This window comes from Lycorma delicatula, chromosome 1 (assembly GCF_047948215.1).
Source record: "Lycorma delicatula isolate Av1 chromosome 1, ASM4794821v1, whole genome shotgun sequence".
Lineage (NCBI taxonomy): Eukaryota > Metazoa > Arthropoda > Insecta > Hemiptera > Fulgoridae > Lycorma > Lycorma delicatula.
Window position 1 is genome coordinate 281,753,488 of NC_134455.1, and position 21,681 is coordinate 281,775,168.

General features: G+C 33.0%; 1 protein-coding gene across 2 annotated transcripts in view; it reads left to right on the forward strand.

Annotated features, from left to right (window-relative positions):
- Positions 1–20,163, forward strand: part of exp (expansion) — a 300,441-nt gene extending 280,278 nt beyond the window's left edge. The window contains exons 8-11 of one of the 2 annotated variants that reach the window (XM_075378561.1): positions 4,393–4,613; positions 4,835–4,937; positions 10,569–10,766; positions 18,420–20,163. In XM_075378561.1, coding sequence (XP_075234676.1) covers positions 4,393–4,613; positions 4,835–4,937; positions 10,569–10,766; positions 18,420–18,532 — 635 coding nt within the window. In that variant the 3' untranslated portion in view covers positions 18,533–20,163. The remainder of the gene's footprint in view (positions 1–4,392; positions 4,614–4,834; positions 4,938–10,568; positions 10,767–18,419) is intronic. The other variant, XM_075378570.1, reaches the window with a different exon arrangement.
- The last annotated feature ends 1,518 nt before the right edge of the window (positions 20,164–21,681 follow it).

Genomic DNA, 21,681 nt, shown 5'->3' on the forward strand with positions numbered 1-21,681 from the left:
AAGAAAACCGGGTGTGACTGCCGACTAACATCTCTGACGGCGACCCCCTCCACTTTTGATTGATTTCCTGTTTCAAGGTCTCGCTGCTTTCGTTCTCACCCAAATGCGGACTTCGTTGTCATTGCCACTTCTTACTGAGAGCACTTCAGCTAATCCTTTGCCTACCCTTCTTTAGCATTTTTGAAAAGTTCGGGTAAACTCCGCGTTTCTGCTTTGACCGACACAGTGCGCGACGACTCTTCAAACATTTTCTCTTTCTGTTTCACATGGGATTTCCTCCAGGCAGAGTAGCCTTTCCTTACCTACACTCCTACTTTCGCAGCTCAAGTAATCGTTTTAGTATTGTATCAGTCTTACCATTAGGCGACACATAAAACACGTCGATATCCATGTCACCAAGTTTGCCAATATATTTAAGAGTACTCGATATCATTTCTTCCTCTTCGTTAGAGTTTATTACTATTGTGTACGTTGTGCCCCTAACATCGATTAATTCTTCATCAGCAATCATCAGACAATTCAATCTTCATCAGGCAATTCCAGCACCGTGATCATTAATTAAGAGTTGACCACTCCGTTTGTTTTGGTCAGCTCACCTCCTAACGCCAAGACCCATTCCATAAATTTTATTCTGTATCAACGAGCGTAAGCGTGCATATTATGAACCAATATCACATTTCCCTCGCCTTTGTCAGGAAAGGAACCATCCATCTTTCTTACCATCGTGAAAGCTTCCTCCACCTAATATGTGTTGACTAGTCTAGGGATCTCCTCATCGGTAATTCCCTCTTCAAGGGTTTTTATTAATTCCTCATCGCCGACTCGGGCGATGAACACTTTGTGTAGTCCTGTCAACCCCTGACTTAGTTTCAGCGCCACTAATACCATCTCGGGTAAATATAATGGGCATTTGCGTTGCCACTCCCTCCGCCCAATAAACTCCAGTCACGGGGACAGACATCCAGATATTTCGGAGAATGTCAACTCTCCTCATGGAAGCACTCAAATGTCAAGAATACTCTTTAATTTCCATCTTGGCGATAATATTCACATCAAAAAGAAGGCCCTGGATCCGGACTTGCTCAGTCAACGCCTTCATGGTAGTAAGAAACTCCCTACGATACGGTAGTGGTGCTACATCTTCAATCTTTGCCACTTCACACACCTCTCTAGGCTCACATTTCTCCTTATCAGGCATACCTCCTACAGTCCCCTCCAATGAAGCTAAAGAGCTCAGGTTATCCGCCCTGTTCTTCTTTTCATCGCTTACAATCGGAAGAGAAAGCCGCAGTCACCGCTTGGCTGTTGACTTGGCTTGCGGTCGTTCCTCACTCCTATCCACACTTTGACCTGCCAAGGGGGCCGATACCGGAAGCAAAGCAGGTCTCAATATTTCAAGGAAATCACTCCCACGATCGCTAATATCATCAACATCGTCACTTTCTGTCGATGAGGAGGTAGCCGACAGGCACTGCCGCCGAAGCAACTGGGCTGTATATTTTTCCTCCCTCCTCTTAGCCGGTAATTAAAAAAATTAACTTAATTTTAATAACGTAACTTAAACTTTTATTAACTTAAATAACGTAAGTAAGTTTAACTTAAATAATTTTGGTTTTAAAATTGCTATATACTCGTGTTTGTGTGTATATATATATATATATATACAGTAGTTGCAGTGGCGTGCCGTAGGAACGCCCTAGTGGGCGGAGTCTCGGAATGGAATTATTAGGTGTTCAAAATTGCAAAATTGATTATCTCTTGTGTAAATTTTTTTTTGAATGAACAAAATTGATACAAAAAAGGTAAATTAGAAATTTAACTCTAGAAATTGATACTAACGAATCGGGATTTTCCGCTAGTGATCGCTAGATTCCGGTGCGGAATGCACCGTTTCTGTTATGGAATCTACGTTTTGATTATAGTTCATTATGTTATGAAAAAAAACAATCACTTAAAAAAAATATGATGTGGATACCACATGACTTCCTTGTACGCCTATTAAATTACATATATTTTTTATATATTTATGTTTTTTATTAGATTTTTATTCTATTTATTTTGTTGTTATTATTGAATTATTATTTATGGTAATTTTCTTTACAATCAGAGGTTAATAGTTATTAATAAATCAATATATTTAAATTAAAAAAAAAAGTTAAAAAAAGGAAATGAGGTCGGATTCGAACCGATGTGCCTTCACATCGTAAGACCCAAATATTTAATTAATTAAAATTTTATTGGGCTATAACTCTGGAACTAATGAAAATAAGTACCACTTATGATGTATCGTTGAAAAGCTCTCACTGAGAGCTTATTACTGCAGTTATGAAAAAGTTCAAAATCATAATTTTTTTTGGATTTTGGGCTTTTTTGGACACTTCCGGTGCAGTCGATTGCAATCAAGAGGGGAGGTGCACTAGATGTTACAACAGTCTTAAATCAAAAATTTCAACATTCTATGGCTAATCGTTTTTGAATTATGCGAGATACATACGTATGTACCTACAGACGTCACGCCAAACTAGGTCCCACCTTTTCGGAAAAATCACTCCCAACATCAGCGAAATCACCACAGATCACTATCGGATATCGAGGGGGTAGCTGACCTACGTTGAGTCCGCATTGAGTGCATTGAGTACTTGTCTTCCCTCCTCTTATTCCGCACGCGAAGTGTCTCTGACAACTGACTCGACTCTGCATCCGGAAGCACTGATGGCCTACTCACACCGTCTGCGGATCGTGCTCCCGGTCCACGAACCGTCCGTTCTCTTCTACTAGACTTCCGCTTGCCAGGAGAGGCTAGAAACTCCTTACTCGTAGCCTGTAGCATACACCCGCGAGAATCACACATAACAGCAAAAACTTACAAAAAATTGTAAGTGCAAAAGCAAGAAAAATTTCAAAGACAAAATCGTATACAAACAATATGGCTGCCCAATTAGGTTATAATAACGTAAAAAGTAAAACGACAAAAGTAACCAGGAAACTCCAAAAAAATGAACAAAACAATGTAAAATATACAATGAAACGAACAACAAAACGAAACAATAACGGAATACGTAGAATTGAACAGCAAGTATAGAGCATCACAAAACACGACCGTCTCGCGTAATAGCTCAACAATCTCTATGACTGCATAATTGTGTTGTTAGAAGTCTACGCCTTTGTTTCCTTTAATATGATCTACATTAATATTTATAAGTTATAATTTTAAAATTACTTGATAATTTGAAATAAACTTTCAAAATAAAATAAATTAATCAATAAATTATTTTTATTTCTTTAGCCATTTCAAAATTTATATTTATTGCTTACAGTAATTATATTTCAATGAATTATGTTAAGCAATATTAGTATCTGAAATTTAGTTTAAATTATAAGTAAAGTCTTCAAAAGGAAAAATAATATTCTAATTTCATACAATTTTTTATCATATATTTAGCATTAATATTTCTTGGCTAACTTTTATAAATCTTAGTTTTTTATTTCATAAATTTCGGTAAAAATTATGTTTTTCATGATTTAACTTCTTCAATTCCAGTTTGTTTGGAAATAAAAATTCATAGACTTTAGTTTTATCAATAATTTAAGTTTTTTACTAAAGAAGGTAATAAAATTAATTAAATTATCTTCAGAAAAAAGTAACTAACAAATAATTTAAAGTTTAGAGGAACAGTAGCAGAAATCATATCTGCTAACGATAAATTTTTCATTTATTACGTCTTATTCGATTTATAATATTCAAAAAATTACTGACTTGACGATTGGTCACTTGGTGAAAAATAAATTTCGACTCGCTGTTTTAGCCTCCTGTGTGTTTTTTTTTTTTTTTTTTTGAGTGCGGGTTTATGATTTTACTACTACAACATTACGTGCGTTGAACGCAATTCAAGACACTACTGAAATCTAGTGAATAGCTGTTTTAGTAGGTGGACAGGTATTATAAAAATCTCCCGCAGTTCTATGATGAAAATATTCCAACTATTTTGTTTCCTAAGAATAACAACTTTAATATTAAAATACGTATTTCTTATTTATGTGCAGGAAGTTTACTGTTTTCAGAACTTATGTAAAATTAAAATTATAGTAAAGTGGAAGTTACTAATTGTCATTATTTTGCCATATGGTTTTACTAAGGTTTTATTTTAATGATGGCTTGAAACTACACAAGACCAAACGTCGAGCTGTAATTCTGCTGTCAGTCAATTTTTACGTAGTATTATCTCAAAATAAAAATTCTATAAATCTGTCACACTTCTGTTTTGGCAATTGTTGTCTTTCTGATTGTCTTTATCTTTCTTCACGCTTTGAAAAAAGCAAAATTGTTATAATACTTAAGGCCGAATGAATATTACGTAATTAATTATTGTTTACTAATCTTTGCTCACACAGTGAAACGTAGTACAGTGGATATTAGAAATAGACCTCGTATACCGATTCCAGACGAGGACCCTTACAGTGTAGCAGGTAATGGTGGAGGGAGCTCGGGTAGTTCAGGAGGAGGTGGCAGCTTGGCTGCTGTTCAGCACGGTACCGGAATGAGGCGAAGCGACAAGCCACCCAAATTGCCACCAAGAGATAACAGCAATCCGTACCCGCATGACATACCAAAGGTATTTTAGAAGTAAAAATAAATTTAGTTTTATTTGAATATTTTACGTCTATATTTTGAAAAAAAAATCTTTTTTTATTACTGTAAGGGTTGTTTGAGTCGTTTTAAATAACAAATTCAGTTTAAAGGTTATTAACATTTTAGAAATCAATGAAGTCTTATGAAATAATAGATATAAAAATACTCGTATTTATGTTATACCGTTTTTGCGTTTTATTTCAGCCCGATTATGATGACATAGAGGAAGATGAAAACAGGATAGGTGGGCTGAAATCATTCCCCACCTCCAGAGGCCGGGACAAGACCAAGGATAATAAGAAATACGGTAAGTTCGTTTAATCTTATCTGAATTCATTGTTTATTTTCTACAGCGAAGTGAAATAAATGTCTGTATACAGTTAAACATCTCTCTATGATACTTCACGCATTGCCCACGTACATAACATCTGTAAAAGAAAGTACGTAACTACATAAATGAATTCTTTATAATGAGATAAAATTTTTTTTTATGTTACATAAAATATTGTATAATTTAATGTTGACATTTATCTCAAATATTTATTTATGCATTGTTTTATTTAAGCTTTTTCATTACTTAAGTTGTTTATTGTCGTGTATTTGTCATTTAGGCGTGTTAACCTTAGAAATGTATGTAAATGTGGAGATATGTTTTTGTACCAGATATGATTATAAAAAAACTGCAAACTTGATACCATTTTTTATTGCCGTGCACAGTGATATGTTGTGATGCTTAACTTAAAAAAATAACCCCATTTTTTCGAAAGGTGCTTCAAAAACAAGGAAAAAATTTAAAAAAATATTTAAAAATGTATTGACATCAATTTCCTTCAAAAATTGAGTGAGAGCGAAAATGTGACATTTTAATTCAACGCTTAATTATTTCTATCTTACACAGCTTTTTCAGTAAGCTATGACTCACTAAACTAGTGATAGTTATTTAAATATAATAAGTATTTTAATAACGTTTTTCAGAAACTGCCACATGAGGAAGTAGCTAATCCTATTTAATGTGATTTTTTAAATTGCATAGATGAATAGATATATAATCCGACGCAGAGTTTGTTGAAACCCGCATACAAAAATTTTATCTATCAATTATTTTATTTTATTTTATTTATTTTTATATTTTACAATTTCTGTTCAATTCCTTGTTTTATTTATTTATTTTATAGATTATTCTATTCTGCGCTACTACTTTTTAATTAATTTACAAAACAAACTTTCACAAAATTTTATAAAATATTGTATTAAATAAAGTTACCTATAAACACAATTGTAGGTATTTAATACTAGTAAACACATAGGATGATACTAATAAACACAATTACCAGATGAATTCTATTAAACAACATAAGTCCCAGTGAAAAATTTCAGAAGTTGTAATATTATCTGTAAGAGTAATTAACAACAACCTGAAAACAGAAGAATAATTTACACTATATTTTTTACAGCTAAAGTACAGAAGTTACAAAATTTACATTTACGGGTTCCATAGTGTCTCGTTACACCTCAAGGGCCTTTATTGTATATGTTCTCGTGTTTTCCTAACGCGTGATCAAAGCACTGTCAATCGTCTCAATTGAATAACTCTTAACTTCATTTTTTTCGAGCGTTTCTATATCCTTGTCCGACAAAAGAACCTTTTCGAACAATTTTAAGGGCAGTGGCTGAATTGTTGCTTTCTTGTACTACGATCTTAAACGTACCATTTTAGATAAACGCAACAAAATTCAGATAAATTACCTTGTTAACAGTGTGGGAAAACTTCATTAGACGGAAGCATAGTATCAAACCATCGATGACGAACTTTAGTAATTGAAAGTATAATTTTGAGTCTGTAATACTTTCCACTCTCAAATGATAATCATGAAATGCAATTTCAGATTGGCTCAATGGAAAAGGTATTGTTATTCATTACGTTGACCAAACTTAGCTTGAAGTAAGTTAGAACTTAGAGAGAGGAATACTATAGAACGTTCTTTCCACTTTTTTTTTTATTCTCTGTTTTGTTTGTTGAAACATTAATATAATGGGTATTTTGGAAAATTTACATATCCTATATTTCTTTCACTGTAATAATATTTATATTGAGTTGGTTGTTAAACAGATAAAATGTAGCAGTGAAGTTACTTTACTATTCACAGACCTAGTAATGTACGCCATAAAATTACTTCGATTACTTTTGGCATTTTAACCAAAGCCCTAGTAAACGTTCATAACAATCATGAAAAAAATTGCTCATGTAAATAAAGAATTTGTTAGTTCGTCTGTAATTTCACCGCGTTTAGTACACCTTCCTGGTAGTATGGTGAATAATGTATAGTTAAAAAGTTACAAAAAATAAAATGAAAAAAGGAAGAAAATGTTGCAAATAATGAAAGAATAAAAAAATTATGAGATGATAAATATAAAGAGGAAGAAAACGTTAAGACCAAGGAAAGAAGAAAAGAGAGAGAAAATTTGAAAACCAGAGAACGTGTACACAAATTAAGATCAGAAGAATTATATCAAACCAAACAGTGATTAAATGATTGGAAAAAACAAATAAATGAAATGATGATCAATTCCGACAGAAAGAATATTGTCCGCCAATATCAGAGGAGTAATGAACTAAAAGATAAGAATTTTTTGCAATTTATCAAAGATCGACATGAATGCTACAGTGTATATGTTGTTCTTGTGAGGGTCTATTTTTCAGTCACTGTAGTTAACTTCAATATAGATAAAATTAAACAGAAATTTCAGAATAATTAAATAAATTTAAACAGAAATTAAACAATAAAATCCAAAAATAATACTATTTTAAATTATAAATTTCAATTAATATTAAATAATCGGATGTTTCATCAAATCTATTACATGTACACATATGTAATAATGCTTATTAAATTATAAGTACAAATTTTTAAAAATACATAAAATTTTATTTCACTAATAGCTACTGATTTTTTATCATATATTTTTTTATTGTTATATTGAATAATTATTTATTGTAATTTTTTTTTTATAATCACGGGTTAATAATTTATTAATAAATCAATATTAAAATTTAAAAAAAAGTTAAAAAAGGAAAAGGATATGAAGCCTGATTCGAACCGATGTCTTCCCTTGTAAGATCCAAATATTTCATTAATTAAAATTTTATTTTGCTGTAACTCTGGAACCAATGAAAGTAAGTACCACTTATGATATATCGTAATGTTTTGGCACCTGAAAAAAAATTAATAAATAAACAGAAGAAGTGAAGTTCAAGCCTTCTTGCTCTTTAAAATATTCATTGCTTAGTTAATTAACAAAAACGTACATTAAATGCGCTATTATTTTCATAATCTGAACGTCATTAAAAAAAAGTGGCCTCCGAGAACCTTAACCCTCTTATTTCTATTTTCCTCTAGCACCTATATTTAAGTCATTACTTTTACCCAAGACGGAACGGAGACGGTATCTGCGTTTGGGGTAGAGGTTGTGTGTGTGTGTGTATGTGTTTACCATTTTACTCAAAAACTGCTAGACCGATTTCGTTGGTATTTTTTTACATAGATTAGTTTTATGGTTATAGGCCACCAGGGAGCGTTGCAGTAGATGTGTTTCTCTAAAACGGTTGGGCCGATTTTGATAAGGTTTTTTTGGATTACATAGATATCATCTCAGAGCAGGTTCTTCGATTAGTTTTATGGTTATAAGCCCTCATATATTCTTGTCGAGTTACGAAGCCTAAACCCACAATAATAGTTAAAATAAAACAGAACATTGCATTTGATATATTCATGATATGTGGCAGTGCTCTCCGATCGAAAACACCGAAGCAATCTCATGTGACTCAACTGCTGTGTTACTTGGTCTCTTTTTAAATCCCAGATATACTAACTTCCAAGCCTTCAAAAGACTATTATTTAAATTTTCTCTATATAAATTCTTTCCTTTATCAACGAAAAATTAAACTAAAAAATACTAAGATCAACATTGTGGAAATTATTTAAATACTGCAATTTTCTTGTGAAGCCAACGGTTTTCCCGTTGAACGTCTTTGTTTTACTATGTCAAAATTGTGATTTACACGGTTTAAGTGCATCAACTTGCAATCGAATTTCATTTTCTACCGATGGGTCAGCTAATAATATTTACTAACTGATATTAGAAAGTTTTTTTTTTATAACTTATAGAACTTCCATTCGGGGACTTTGAAAAGAGAATTAATTAAAATTTAATTTGCGATTTATGGATTGTGAATAAAGTAATAAAATTTTGTCATTTGATTTACAAATGTTTCTGGATGGAAGAAAAGTTGAGAAAACATGTTCTTAATTATTCGTACTAGAATTTTTGTGATCAGATGTGTTTAGAGATACTGTTTAAACGTATACGCATACGTTATAATTAGAATTTATAGCAGTAGCGTTTGGTGTGATGTTTAAGTATATTTTGCTAAGAGCCCCTAAGCCTCTTTATTTCTGTTTATTTCATTGTTCGTACCATACATACATTTCTAATTAGTACAAAGCTTAGTAATTACGTTATAAAATCAAGGATCGTTTTATTTTTTATGTTAATTAATGGAATTTTAACTTATTATAGAAATTTCGTTCAGAAACCTGAAGAATTACAGAAAGCACTCTTTTTGACTAGTTTTAATCTAACACGAATTTGTACCTTGGGATATGGCCGAAAAAAGTAAAAATATGTGCTATTAATTAATGACCTAATATTTATTACTTATCCTAAATTTAACTGTATCTGATATGATGTGTTAGAATTTCTGTTGGAGTTAATTTTCTCTGTCTGTTAAAATGTCTGTGTCTGTCATTTGATGTTTTCCCACTCATTACTTATTTTGGAGATAGATGTCTTAAAGTAAACGTTAAAGCCTAAACACAACTTTTGCCTTATGGTTATATGTTGGCTTGATGAAGGACTCTCTTCTTCTTCTTTATGAAAAATTTAGGTAGAAAGAAACGCAATTGGCATAAGGCTAATCGATAACAGTGAAAGGGTTAAGTATAAAATTAGTTAGTTAATGAACGTTAATGTTGGTAGGATTTATTATTATTATTATATTTTTATTATTTACATTATTTTATTTTAATAAAATATGAAACGTATACGAAAAATAATATCAACATACCGATACATATGTTAAACATTAATTTGAAATCCCTTTATTATTAACTCTAGTATTTTTGTTACAAAAGTTCACATTTATTGAATTGACAAAACTTAATCACTCATTTACCTGGATGATGAGCGCCATCCTTACGTTTTTATGGTATTTTGTTTAAACAACGTTCATAATATCAATGTTTTCAAAAACATTTCTTCTCATTTACAACCTGACGTCTTCTTTCTTAGAATCTACTGTAACCAGACTTATTAAAAACAAAATGAAGTTCGAAGTTTCGCACAGCCGATGTTATTAATTTCAACTGATTAGTAAGTTTTACGTAACTTCGTGTTGTCCAGCTATTTTCAAAGCATGCTTTGTAAACATTTTTATTCAGAAGAACGTAAATTATTTATATGATTTCATTTAAACTCTAGTATTTACCTAAATATTTGTTTATTTCAGCTTAAGTTGTATGTCATCTGAAAGATAGTTATTTAACTGATTGTTATCTAATGTATGAGTTATTTTTACATTTTTTAAAAATTTAAATAAATTTTATTTATTTAATTCTTAAAATTATTTTTTAATTTCTATTTGTATTATATTTTTAATAATTTGAGGTTTACCTTGTAAATTGTTCAAATTTAAATTATTAATATTAGAAAATACCAAAAATATTGACTGTTGAATAAACAAACAAAAATACCAAAAAAAGTATGTACATATAATTTTAATTTTAAAACTATTAACTAATTAACTAACTAACTATAAAATAATTTAATTATCGAATCCCGCAATTATAAACCTAATTCAAGATCTATCGATTTCTTTCAGATGACCCTTACTATTGTGGCTTACGGGCTCGTGTTCCTAACTTCGTTAAAACGAAGGGAAAAGAACCGAATCCAGGAATTAGCAAGGGTCTTGTTGGACGATATCCAGTACTTCCACCAGCTCCAAGTTCACACTTAGGAGTTCATCCTCAGCATCATCCTACCATGTGGCATGCTCGAAGCTATGACAGCGGCATGGGTAAGTAAGTCAAAGTAATATTTTATTCTAAAACTCCGTTAAACATTAATTTGATAATTATAATATTTATACATTTGATCTAATAGGTCATCTTTCTCATAACGAAGTATGAACGATATATCTCAAAAGATCCTGAATAATCCAATAACCTAGGTCCCAGAACCGTATCTGCAGTAGGTTTTAAGAAATCTCGAGTGAAAACCAATAAATTTGGGTAAAACATCCTGTTTTTTATGTTTAATAGAAATAAATTGTTAAACGGGTAATAAAAACATAAAACGTTTAAAAAATTGTAGAGAATCTAATCTGAACAAAATAGTTTAAGATAAGTTGAAAAAAACAAAGAAAAGTTACAAAAATTCTAATTTTATTTAGAAAAAATACACTAGACCAAAGTGCAGATTTGGTGTAGTGTACTACATCCTGACCACCGTAGAGGAAGACACCCACCATAAGATAGTTGCGGTCGCCACGCCACTCCCTCCGTACCTAGCTCTTATGGGCTTTACCAAAGGTCATCTTCAAAACCTCGGCAAAACGCATATTTCAGCCTTGTTCTTGCCTCAGTCAGGATGCCACCAATGCAAATGCCACATGTAACATTCCCATCGGTGTACTATTATCCCTAAAAAAAAAAAAAATAATAAATATCTCACGTTAGTCTCAAACAAAACTGAGTAAACAAAATATGGAAAGGAACTAAAATCCACTAACTACCCGAAGGCAAAAGAGTGAGTTCAACACGAAATTACAACGAAACAAACCAACAACAAAAACTTGCCAAGTACAAAACAAACAAAAGAAAAACGCGGGAAGGCCCAGGCGGCAACCTAAATACCCACGGCAATCCTTTCTTTTGCTAAATAGTGTATAAAATTCTCAAATATTATCCTGGTTTATTTCCGGCCTGGTTTTGCTAATTGACTTGGAGATCCAGCACCGACCCGATAATATCGAGCCGACAGATAGTCTCCGTGCGTATCAACTCATACTTTGAACAAACGTACAGGACATGATGTATATCGTCCAGATGGCTTGACGCCTGTTGGCCTCAGTAATCTCCAAGGACAACGCTCCACCACGAAAATGAGCAACCTCACGCCGCACCCGCAGAGATGGTATGTGGTCTCCCCAACCTCGTCGTCATCAGGAAGTAAATCGTCTTGTATTATGTGCAAGATTCCAGACGTACCTGAAATCACACCAAGACTGGTCGAGAGAGCAGACAGAAGAATGTCCTTCCTTCATTTGTGTTTCTAAACCCTATATGCCCCTTCCCAGGGATCCTTGTTCCTCTGCTCATGCACAAAGGAACTCCAGGATTCCCTGCCATACGAATTGTATGAAAGTAGTGATATCTGCGGTCCCGATATTCTGCAACAAGGACCGCCCATCACTCAGGATCACCCTCACGTTGAGACGCTCTCCATATGCAACAGACCGCCTGTTTTAAGGCTTACAATTCCCTGGACCACCATGGAGGAAGTCTCTCTCGACCTGATGTGCGGGAAATCAAGCAGTCAGGGGCCTCAATGAAAGCCGCCGGCAAACTCTCTGCCAGGTCCTGCGATTCCAAAGACTCCAGACCCCGATTCAAAATTCGAAGTTTGGCCAAAAGAAAGTCAATAAATTTCTTCCAGTTCGCTTGCCTGTGCAGAAAACGACCCCGCTGAACTGGAATGGTACACCGGTAGCCCTCATTTGAGCCACCAACAATCTCATAAACAATCAATCGATGATCGCTTGAGCAATCATCCACCACCTTCCAGATACAGACACTGGCAGGAATAAACCCACCAACGATAACGTCAATGTTCGTTCCACCAAACAACCGGCGCCTATTTACATTACCTACGTAGGCAGGCAACTCACCAGATACATTGAATAACTGGACACCGTATTGCGCTAAAAAGCACTATCAATTCACTGTGATCATCGGTGAAACCGCTATGCCACAGTAGTGACTTAGCGTTCATATCCGCACCGATTAGGATTGGATTGGTACCAGAGAACCTCAAGATGACGATCAGCAGGGTCTCTATACTGAAAGCATGAACTTGCAACAAAAAAATTCAAGTTCCAAACATCGACACGGATAACATGATTATTATAAGAGAGTTGTCGAATGAATACACAATCTACGAGAGGTTATCTCTAAAGTAAAGACCATTTGATTGTAAAAAAAAATTATTCTGAAAACTAAAAATATTTTTTATCTCTGTTTAACTACATACCTTATACTACTATTTCTACATAATAACCACATGTAAGACATTTATCGTAGCGGTACAGCAGCTTCAATATACCCTCGTTGCATTCTTCTGCGGTCAGTCCATTTAGCAACTGATTAATAGCATTTTTAAGTCCATCGTCACCCATGAATTTCTTAGAGCTCAAAAATTATTTCAATTTTCCAAACAAATGATAATCAGAAGGAGCTAATTCCGGACTACATGGTGGGTGATCGTAAATTTCCCATCCAAATGTTCTTAGTAAATCACGTGTTGCACCCGCAAAATGTGGACGTGCATTATTGTGCAGCAGGACGTCGCCGTCGGTCAACCGCCCACGTCACCAATTTTGAATGGCGCACTGTAACTTACGTAGAGTTTCGCTGTAGGCTTCTGCATTTATAGTCGTTCCATATGGCATGAACAACGCAGCGTGTTGTTGCGTGCCGGCGCTTAATCATGCGTCGGAATGGGGAAGTTCAACCTTCCGCATCACATGTGCTAACGTTCAATAAACCTAAGTGTCCAAAGAAAATTAAGTCTGGTTTTCACAGATTGGATGTACGCCCATTTATTCCAACACCCCTGCGTTGCTATGTGTGTCAGAGATTCGGGTATACGGCCGCACGTTGTACAAGAAAACAGATATGCATGTGTGATGAACCGTTACTCCAGGATGACCCGTGCAGGGTCATCCGGATGTGCAGGGATGATCCTGTCTGTGTCAACTGCCATGGATATCATTCTTCAAGGTGTAGGAATTGCCCTGTTTACGAACAGGAAGCTATTCAAGAAATTAAGACAGCACAAAAAGTTAGCTACTTTGATGCACGAAACATTGTGCTTGCCAGGACGCCAAAATCAGCTTTTTATGCGCAAGTTGCGGCTGCTTCTGCAGCTCCTACAGCCTCTATAAAATCACACGATGTGCTTGCAGAATTGCCACCAGCCGTAGCTATGATGATGGGACGCATCATCAAGGACAAAATGAATAGTCGACCATTAAGAACAATCAGTTCCAAGCCATTGCAGAAGAAAGTAAATAAATCTGTCGAAATCAGCAGCGCAGTAAAATCGAAATCGATCCTATAACTAAATCAGAAATGGATAAAAAAATTGAACCAGCTAAAGTAAAGGTACAGGAAATAAAAACCTCCACTGAGGGACCTGCGAAAATAGAAGTCATTTTTCTGTAAAAGGAGGATGTAAAAAAAAATAATAGTTGTACCTCCGAAAACACAGACACCGTCAGCGGAAAGGGCGAAACAATCGACCGCCCCACGAACTTTAGTTGTAAGAGCATCCAGTATGGACTGCAATATACTCTTGACTGCGCCAGCGGATCCGGTGTCTCCGACGCCGGGAGCAGGAGATCCTCCGAGACTTACGGCGGGGGCACTGAAGACTTCATCACAAAATACTCGGACACAGTAGATGTCAACATCGAGGCCCTTCGCAGGATGGAGGATAGATCTAAAAAATTTGATTGAAGGGAAAACCGAGGAGATAACATTAAAGAAAAACTGTTTTTATATTTCTATGGATATTTGAGAGGTATGTATTTTTTAGATAATTTTTAGATATATTTATTTTGATGTGAGATGATAAATGACAAGGGCTCTTTACACTCTTGTCATAATTTATATATAATTAAAACGCTAACGATGTTTAAACATAATTTTGAACGATGGTTATAAGGGAGTTTTTACTAGATGTAAAATTTGAATTGGTTGACAATGTTTAGAAAGAAATGGCTTCTTGTTTTTAAGTGGCAAGGACAATTTACGCCTTTGCCATTTTTTGTATCCTTTTGGCTTTTACTTCTGACGAGTCAGTTTTTTAGATGATTTTCATTTACAAGACAAGTCTATTGACTATTTTGCTAGTGTTTTATTATTGGGAGAGAATAGTAAGTTTTTCTTTTTTGTTGTGGAAGGGGCTAATGACCACAGTAGTCGATGCCCCTAAAACTCCAAAAAAAAAAATTATAATAATGTCCTGAGGTAGATAATCCTCATGTCCGGAACATAACATCTACATTCCATGTCCAGAGCAGAAACAGCTGTACACATGTACTATTCATAATGCTGGCTAACGAGGCTCCGAATCTCTTTTCCTCAGAGATTTAATTTTCTTCCACCTGCAGGCCATTACACACCTGCAGATATGGAAAACTGTAATGATTAAGGATATGGATTCACACCACCTTTAGAGCTGACGATGTGGCGGCCAGGGTCGAAGTAATTGCAGGTGTAATGGTGCCTTCCGCTCTCCACATGCCCTCTGCGATGGCAAGCATGTAGTTAAGGTGGCCATGTATGTCGGTGCATGGAAGCCCTGAAAAGTTCGGTGTGTAGGGACCTGGAGTGAGTAAAGAGACTGCGCATCCGCTCTCTGTCAAGACATATGCCAGTTCCACCGGACCGCCAGGGTTAGTAGCCCTGGAGTGGGGATGTGCTACGGCGGTTAGCCTTGCTACAGAAGGAATAAAATACCATGCAATTTGAACTACCATCAAACATGGCAAAGGGTTCATGGAAATACCCTTGTTTAGAACCAGCCATTTCACCTGAGGAAAAACATAGAAAGAGTGCTGAGTCAAGACGGTTAGAAATTGAAGAGCTTGCAAAGACTTTTTACAAGAGTAATATACCAAACCAAAGTAATTATGAAAGAAGATGGAAATTTCTTGAAGGTAAGCCCTTTTATTATTGCTCGAGAAATAACTTAATGAGCTGGAGGTCCAGTTAAGGAAGTCAGAAGAAATTATTATGAACTTCTTGTGGAGACTACGAATTATGCACAGTCGCAGAAGGTCCTAGGACTTAAGAATATTGCCAAATTTGCTGTAAACGTTGATCTGCACAGTACACTCAATACTTCAAAGGGTGATGTGGTCTGTCAGGATCTTCTGAACTGCGCAGAGGAGGAAATAGTCAAAGAATTGACACAACAATGAGTGTAGTAGAGTAGGTTGAACATAAAAAAGAATCAGCGAAGTTCTACCTTCGGCTTCACATGTCCTAGTCACTAATCCTTTAACCAACCAACCCTGCCCGAGAAAGTTCATGCAGGAATTCACCGTTTGGATGTGCGGGCATTTGTATCACAACTAATGAGGTGTTTCAAGTGCCAACGCTTTGGCCACACCATTGCCAGATGTGAAAGATCGCAAATATACGTGTGTGGCAAAGAGATTCATGAGGGGGAGTCATGTAAAGATAATAGAAAATAAAATGAAGCCTTTCAGTCATAAAGAAATCATATAGCCAACGATAACAATACAGCTTCTGAAGACATCTCGATGAAAAAAAAGTGCTCTTGATCAGAAGAAAACAGACGCCAAGCCAGAGGGCCATGTCCGTTTACGTGAAATATTGGATGATGGCACGAAGAAAGTGATTGCTTTGCAGTCTGTTATGGAGGCTCCCAAGCCTCAAGCAACTGAGTTGGCCTCTAAAACACAGAGGCCACCAAAAACCATGCAGGGTGGGCTTGTGTCCACCCTGTCTGGGACAGTGACTGGTGCGGCTCCTATGTCAGGGGTCTCCCAGGTTCCCACCTCTCAATCGGCGCCTAACACAACCGCTGATCCACCGTCGTCCATGGTTTCAATGGTCTCCAATTTGGAGGATGGTAGCTATACAGGTGACAAAATTTTAAACAAACACGAAGCTGTTCAAAGAATGGAAAAGAAGAGGAGAAAAGGGTGGCCGAAAGGCAAATCCAAACAATAAATAAATAAAGTAAATATTAGCAGTCAATTCTTCAGTGGAACATTAATGGATGTTTGTCAAACATCCATGAGCTCCACCGTTTGGTATATGATGTAGACGCAATTTGCATATGCCAGGAAGAAACACATTTCTGCTGAAATAAAAATTTACAACTAAAAAGATTACATAAATTTCAGCAAAATCAACCACCAAATATAATAGTTAGGAGTGGAGTAGCCATATTAACATCAACTAGAGTTACCGTCGAAGCTGTTGATCTAAATACAAATCTGTAAGTGGTCGCAATCAGAATGAAGCGTCCGCTTCAGATCACTATCTTATATAGTGAAAATACCATGGTTAAATTAAGATGCTTCATGTCGGTACCATGATGCAAACACAAACCATTCATTTATTTTGCATATTTTAACATATATGTTTCAGTGACTTATTAATGAATAGTGTAGAAAAATGATGAAAGTGCTTCAATTTGGTGAGTTGTGATAAATATATTCCACCCGTCATGATAATTGTTTTTCAGTCTTGATGGCTCATATATAAAAAAATTTTTATTTCTAATAAAAAAAAGCCAGTTTTTTAGTAAATAATTCTCATATATATGTATATATTTATACATTAATATTCATAGATAATTTATTCATAAACAAATGCTCAACAATTTTTGTATATATATTTTTAAACATATGCAGGATCACGATTAGTTTTTCAGTAAAATATTTAAATTTTTATTTAGATAAATTTAATTGATATGTTATTGAAGGTATAATTAAGAAAATTTTAAATAGTAGTGAACATAGATTTATTCAAAATACTTAGTTTTGTTTCTAAATAATTTTGAAGAAAGAGTAACCTATGTCCTGAAATTTCACAAAGTTGTTGCTTTGCAATAAGAGAAGGTTTGATTTCTTTTAAAGCTTAGATCAATTTGCAGAATCAGAATTGAAGTTAAATTCATTGAAGGTATTTAAATGTCTATTTAGGAAGAAAAAATGAATGTTAGGAATACAATTATATTTATATTTTAAGAAAAATATAACATACGTATACATATATATATATATATATATATATATATATATTATCTTCTTCTCTGAGATTTTTCTTTTTACACACCTCTCTCTTTTTCAATACACCATTTCAGCTTGCTAATTATCAACTATGGAATTTTCAATAATGCATTTCAAAATTTCCTAATTTGGTTTTTCCTACTATTCATAAAATGACTTGCTGTCATTAAATGTTAGCCAATATACAGCAATTTTAAATGATTTTTTGATAATTGCTAAAGCGGTATTATTAATAATATATTTGTTTTCTCAATGAAAACTCTGCTAGGTAATAATAATCTGATTTTGAAAGCTTTCCAAACATCTTCAATCATTCTTGTATCCCAGAGACAAAATTCTTCAAATTTTTAATATTTGACATAATTATTGTTATTTGTCTTATTTATTATTAACAAATCTTACCCCATTAAAAATTTATTGCAAATTATAATACATAAGTTTTAAAACTACTTAAATGTATAATTAGATATGATATTGTGCTTTAATTTGATTAAACAGATTATGTTCACATTTCATTAACATCATATTTGAACAGCTTTAATCATTGTTATATAAAAGTTTATGAAACAATTATTAAATATTAGCACTAAAATAAGTAATAATTCCGTTTCTTTTCAGATACTGAACTTTTGGATTCACCATATAACCACATTTATGGTCGTCTTCCAATACCTACGCGTGGATACATACCATCTACACCACGAACAATGTACATTGGAGATTGGGACTGAGATTACAGTGATTTAAAACCACTTGAAATAAAAAATTCTTAAAAAGGGTCAGAGATAGATTTTTTTGGCAAAGATAAAATGAAATATTTCTGCCTCATTGGAACTAAATTTAAAAATTTACTTTATTAAATTAATTGATTTATAATATATTCAAGAGTTTTCATTAGAATATCTAATCATGTGATTACACTATTCTAAATGTCACATGTTATTTTCTGTTGGGCATAATTGAATTTTTTTCCATTTGTTATGCAGTATAAATTATATTAAGCCTCATCAATGTTAGCCACTTAAATTGTTTTTCTTTTTAATTATTCAGCTAATAGAAATAATGTTAATATTTTATAAGCATTTTTGTTTTAATTATATTCTAAATTGAATTTTTGGATAAGCAATTTATTCAGCAATTTTTTAATTATTTATTGTGATTATATATTTTAATTGTTATCTACTGCCAGATTTACCATTCCATCCATTATATTAGCTGTAAATGGTTCATTTATTTGTTAGCTATAGCCTGTTTGTATTAAGTAATTGTAAATATAGTCTAATGATTATTTAGTGTACTTGAGTGAAAAGTGAAGTTGACGTGTAAGTGTAAATTAACTGAGGATTGTCTGATACGAAGTAATCCTGACTTGTGATATTATTTACGTCTTAGACATTTCTCAGAAGCTATGTAAATCAATAAGTAAAATTCATCTGAGAATTTTCATATTATATTTTTTTTTTTTGTAATTGTAGTCTTTTAAATATGATATACAAAACTTTAAACTATATACATCTAGTATTCAAATACTCAAAAGTATAATTTTATTATTGTTTTTAAATATTTATTTATATAATTTACACATGTTATAATTGTATAAATAAAATTAATTTACTTTTGTAAATAGTGCTTTTAAGAGTTAAATATGTTTGTTATAAAATTTTCATAACCTGATCAACAAGCATTATGGTGATTTATATATATTTTTACAATGCTTTATTTCTAAAAAAGAAAATCTGCATGTAAATTGTAATTTACATTGACCATTATAAATGAATACTCATTATTATAATACTCATTTTACAGCAAATAAATATATATATATTTTTTTATATCCTTAATATTTTATAAATATTACTGTGAGTAACAGTCAAAAAATTTATAGACTGTACACAATATATGTAAATATTGACTAACTGTCCTTATTATAATATTACTAACAATAAATTTACAAAATATATAATCATTCTTTCTTATAAAATTGAGTTTGTGTCCATGGTATATAGTACTTCATGCACATATGAAACATATATATTTATATTATACCTATATACCATTACAATGCTGTAGTAAACAGTCTTTATATAATTTACTCAAAAATATTGGATTAATAAGTTCACAGCATTGATTTTTTTTTATAGATGTGTATTTATACCAGATATAATCATTAAGTACATCTGGTTTAATTATTTATATACATACATCATGAAAGAAGAATGAATGTATATTTGTTTGTATTTGTTTTGTATATGAATAGTAATAAATGTGGTGATGGAAAATCATTTTGTAATATTTTGTATTAATTACGCTACAAATTCCAAATTTTATTTTAATAAATTATTAACATTAAATTGGATTAATATTTCTATTTATATAAGTTTTTTGAAACATTTTATTGTCCCCTGCTGGAGCATCTGTTGCATCTTTATCTATGGTTCTACCACTAGATATTCTGATGTGTTTATCTAGATAGAAAGATCACATTGGCTGCAGTATCAGTAATGTATCTCTATGTATGCATCAAGGCATCTTATTATCTCCTTGATTTTCCTTCTGTGCAGAGGTGTGTTTTTTGTCTATCCACCTTATTTATTTTTGTGTCAAGAATAATTCTAAAGATTAAATTCTGATATTAAAAGGATTAAATTCATATTGGACGTCGATTTTGTATCATTTGAATTCAAAATTCATTAATAGAGCTATCAACAGGTAGCCTTAGAAGAGGGGAAAGCTTACAAGATGTGGGTGGTCAGTAATGCACCACTGGAAAAGTGAATACTGATCAATGAGGACTAGTAACATGAAAATTACATGCATTAATAATATTTTAACCAATGTGTTAATTAGAAATGAAAGTACTATTACTTATCCTAATAATATTAAATCAACATTATTGCTTATCACCCCAATATGCTGGTAAGATACAAAATCTATAAAAATATAAACTGATAAAAGTTCTACTTTAACTGGAAGAAAAAATAACATAAATGTTCTCTTCAGTCATGCACTAAAGAATTTTATGTCCTGATTAAAACTAACACTACCAAAATTCAGCATTTTAATTACTGCAATAATGATCACTTTATTGTTATTGTTATTATCTGGAGGGGAGAGGTGGTGACTAGTTCTGCCGTGGCACTTCAACATAAATATTAGCATAATCAGCCTGGCTTAGCATCTCTGATAAGTGCCAGAACCTTTCCAGTCAGATTGGGATTGGGATTGGGATTGGTACCATCCCCAGAGTAATGTACTTCAAAGCTCTATTGACACTCTAACCTAAATTTGAGGCCTTAGACTCTAATCTATAAGAACCCACATTCTAATAAAATGTAGTTTACAATTTTTATAAAATAATGACCAGGTTAAAAAAAGACATCACTTGGATAAAGGTTGATTATAATAGCAGAATTTTTTTCAGATTATAATAGCAGAAAATCCAGTCTTACTATCTCTACTTTCCTACTCCAACGGCCCATTATGTCACCAATTTAACCTAAGTAATTATTCACAGGACTAGTAACTGGAATTTTTTACCAACCTCTGTACTATAGTGTCTGCTCAGTTGATCTAACATGTTTGTGATAGACTGTTATGGCAATAGGCTGGGGAACCTTCACTCTTGATTCTGTGATGGGTCCACAAAATTACTTAAATACTACCATAGAAGAGTTTAGTTCCAAGTTAGCTCTACAGAAAAGAATAAAAAAGTAATTTATAATTATGTAACTTATAATCAAACTACCTATATAAAACCTGAATAATTCATATTCTTAAACACTAACAAAAAGTTTAATTAAATTATTTAAATAAACAGAGTTTTTTAAATTACAGTATCATATAAACTGTTAATAGAAGTATTTTTTTATGTGATCTATGT